General features: G+C 32.3%; 1 protein-coding gene across 1 annotated transcript; it reads left to right on the top strand.

The window, feature by feature from the left end:
- The first annotated feature begins 112 nt into the window (after positions 1–112).
- On the top strand, positions 113–3,622 carry LOC133188747 (mitochondrial ribosome-associated GTPase 2-like). Its single transcript, XM_061324237.1, has 6 exons — positions 113–259; positions 887–1,034; positions 1,511–1,626; positions 2,050–2,271; positions 2,558–2,696; positions 3,221–3,622. The coding sequence occupies exons 1-6, from the start codon at positions 113–115 to the stop codon at positions 3,619–3,621; spliced, it is 1,173 nt and encodes a 390-aa protein (XP_061180221.1). The 3' UTR covers position 3,622.

Genomic DNA, 3,622 nt, shown 5'->3' with positions numbered 1-3,622 from the left:
ATTACACATGATTAAAAATATTGCTTGAAAGTAGAATTTCATTCGTACGACTCCTCAGAACTGTCAATTTCGAATTATCTCTGTTAATCTTATTGCAATGTAGGAATCAAATATGAAAAATTTACGACGTTGTCCTTCATTGCCATTTACGTATAGTAAATTGAAATTGTTGAACCAGTGTTTTGAAAAGAATATTGTCGCTGTGTTTTCATCTTACAGACCTTTATTGCCCCGAACAAAGAGAGGCGTCACTAATGAGGTACATGCATGTAAAAGGTTCACACTAAAATTAATCAAGAACAGTTGATTTTATTTTATCAATATGGCGTAAGTGAAATAAGACTTTAAATTAAAAAAGAATTACCATAATAAATTCCCAATTTTCATGTGGGGAATGTAAGTAAGAAAAAAAACGAGATGAAGATTAAAGGACATGTAGTCTGTTTTGACTAATTATTGTGCTACACATAGTTAAGTTCATGCATTGCTTTCAAATCAATGTAGATTATTTGAGATAGTCATTTTTAACAATAAAGGGGGTCTGATACCTTTAACTTTGTGACTACTCATCAAAAGTGTTGATCATTGTGGCTATGCGGGACAGTTTCAGATCAGTCTCTCTCAAAAAAATTCAGTTTATCTTGCCATTGATATGAGTGCAGAGTATGGTACTCTCATTTTGATGTTTAACATTGAAATCATTTTTGAAAATAATTTTAATTATAAAAATGTCAAATATCATGTTATTTAACCATAAGGAATCATAGTTTTTATTTATGAAAATATTTTAAATTAAGTTTTATGAAGGTATATCCTTGAAAAGCTTCTTTTTTTTAAAATAAATATTAAATTATTATATTGAATAGCTTTCTCTCTTTTTTTTCAGGCTAAACATTTTATTGATTATAAGGAGGTGCAGGTATATGGGGGTGATGGAGGAGATGGCTGCATGTCATTTGCGAAAATTCCAAGGAAAGAATTTGCAGGGCCTGATGGAGGAGATGGGGGAAATGGAGGACATGTTATATTCATAGGTGAGAAATCCTTAAATATATAATTACACCTGAAGTGTTCTAGATAGCATAACTGTTAATAAAAAGGACTCTGTTTCAGTCTACACTTGTACAAGTTTTTATTCAAAAAGAGTCAAAAAACTTCAGGGATAGCAATTTTAAACAAAACTAACTGAAAGTCTTTGTTCTAATATAATTGTCACTTGAAGAATTACTACAAGTATGATATACTGTGAAAATAAAGATGTACAGAAAAAACACACTGATAGTAAATTAGTGTACATGGTGTACAAGCATTAATTGAGAAGTTTTTTTCTAATCTCAAATTAGTACAAAATGAAGTATTGATGAATTCATGTACATGTATAACAAATTAGGTATTTATTGAAGGTATTGCATGGGGCACCCTTTACAGGTTACCTATAATTTTACCTTGACTTGATATGAATTCTGATACAAGACCATTTTTACCTCTAAGATTTACCTTCACATTTCAGCCACCACTACAGAGAAATCATTGAATCATTTATCCTCAGACATCAGAGCTGATAAAGGAGTGGCTGGAAAATCACAAAACTGCCATGGTGCTTCTGTGGATCACACATATGTAAAAGTAAGCTTATATTATAGATGTACTTTTTTCTGCATTGGGATTAATTAACATTATATACGCTGTCACTAATTTTCTGTGGAAATTTGTCACAGCAAACTAAAAGTGCATTAAAGACTAACAATGACAGTTCATGAAATCTGCATATTTTTCTACCTGCGGATTGAATAGAAGTTGTAATTCCGCAGAATTATGATCCCATAGAATAAAGTATGTTAACAGTAGTTCAAATAAAGTTTGAAACATTAGATTAATATCTTTAACTTTTTTTTATCGTTAAGTATCCAGTGGTCATATTTGATTAAATGTACTTTGTTTTAAAATTTTATTTTTAAGATTCATAATAAATTGTTCAGTGATTATTACTGAGGTATTCTTAATTTCTGATTTAGAGAAATGATATGGACTATTGTGGTATTTTGATAGGTTCCAATGGGAACAGTGATCAGCTCAATGAATGGCCAGGAACTTGCTAATCTGGAGTGTGATGGAGACTATTATGTGGCAGGGAGGGGTGGAGTTGGGGGAAAAGGCAATCAATTCTTCCTGTCCAATGAAAATAGAGCACCCACAATAGCAGAGAAAGGGGGCAAGGGAGAGTACCACCGCCTGAGAGTAGAACTGAGAACAATGGCTAATATTGGTCTGGTAAATCAAGATCATAATACATTGTTAATTACTCTCTAGAATTAAAGCACAAAATGTTCATTTATCCTGGGCGTCTTTTAAACAAATTCATTATTATATTAGGGAAAGTTCACATATCTTTTCTCAATATTAATTTTTTTAAAAAAGGAAAATTTTCTGTTTTATGTGTTTAAAGAGGGTTTGAAGTTTTGAGAACTAAGCCAAATAATTTTTGAATATTTGCCAATTTTGTCAATCCACATTCATCATTCATTAACTTCTTCCATATTTCCTTATTAATTTATAGATAGGATTTCCAAATGCCGGGAAATCTACACTTCTGAGGGCCATTACTAGGGCCAAACCTAAGGTAGCGGCATATCCATTCACAACACGAAACCCATTTGTTGGAATTATGGAGTATTCAGACCATGAGCAAATTACAGGTAGGAAAATTGATCCTCAAAGGATTTTGTACACTTGTTACACCAGGAATCTTTTGATCTTCTGAAAAGTCTTTTCTTAACAAAAAATTGTTAGAATTAAATTGACTGTAAATGAAAACTTGAGCTAGAGTAATTTCCCTTGTACATTCTGGTTTATTTTTGTTGTCTTTTCTAAACACCACAGTTGAACTGAGTTATTTAGTACTGATAATTATTGCTCATTGGAACTCTTTGGAAGTTATTTTTTTTTAAAAAATTATATGTCCATGTTACTGAGAAAGCATAAGCAGAAGGTTTCATTTGAATCCTTATTTAAATCAATTACAGTCAAATATCACTTTCTCTAATTCTATGGACCAAGAAAAATCTTTGAGGTATCTTAATGATTCGAAAATTCAAAATTAAAATTTGTAAAGAAAAAGCAGTTGAGACTTTTTTATTCACTTCAACATATCCATGGTATTCGAGATATCAAAGTTGAAGATAACAGAGTTCAATTGTACTTGTTTTTCTGTGTTGACCAGTTGCAGATATTCCCGGGCTGATTGTGGGAGCTCACAAGAACTTAGGCCTGGGGTTTTCCTTTCTACAACACATACAGCGTTGTGCCTGTCTCCTCTATGTTATAGACCTGTCTTATACTGAACCCTGGACCCAGTTCAGAGCCCTACAGTATGAACTTGAACAGTATCAAGAGGGACTCTCTACACGACCTAATTTGATTGTGGCCAACAAGGTGGATCTAAGTGTGGCGGAGAAAAATTTGGAGGTGTTAAAAGCCAATGTAGACTTACCTGTTATTGCAATTTCTGCAGCCAAACAGACTGGGATTGAGGAATTAATGATGGAGATTAGAAAACTTTATGAAAAGCATAAATCTGATGAAAAGAAAACCATAAATGAAGCTAGAGGGAAAGTGAGATAGT

Source organism: Saccostrea echinata, unplaced genomic scaffold (assembly GCF_033153115.1).
Source record: "Saccostrea echinata isolate AGI-Se365-2 ecotype Australia unplaced genomic scaffold, CSIRO_AGI_Sech_v1 ptg000016l, whole genome shotgun sequence".
NCBI lineage: Eukaryota > Metazoa > Mollusca > Bivalvia > Ostreida > Ostreidae > Saccostrea > Saccostrea echinata.
Note: the sequence above shows the minus strand (reverse complement) of the source record. Positions and strands in the feature narration are given on the sequence as shown.

Coding starts and splice junctions, on each gene's coding strand:
- LOC133188747 (XM_061324237.1), top strand. CDS start 113: ATGAAAAATTTACGACGTTGTCCTTCATTGCCATTTACGTATAGTAAA. Junction 260..886: donor AGAGAGGCGTCACTAATGAG/GTACATGCATGT, acceptor CTTTTTTTTCAG/GCTAAACATTTTATTGATTA. Junction 2,272..2,557: donor CAATGGCTAATATTGGTCTG/GTAAATCAAGAT, acceptor ATTAATTTATAG/ATAGGATTTCCAAATGCCGG.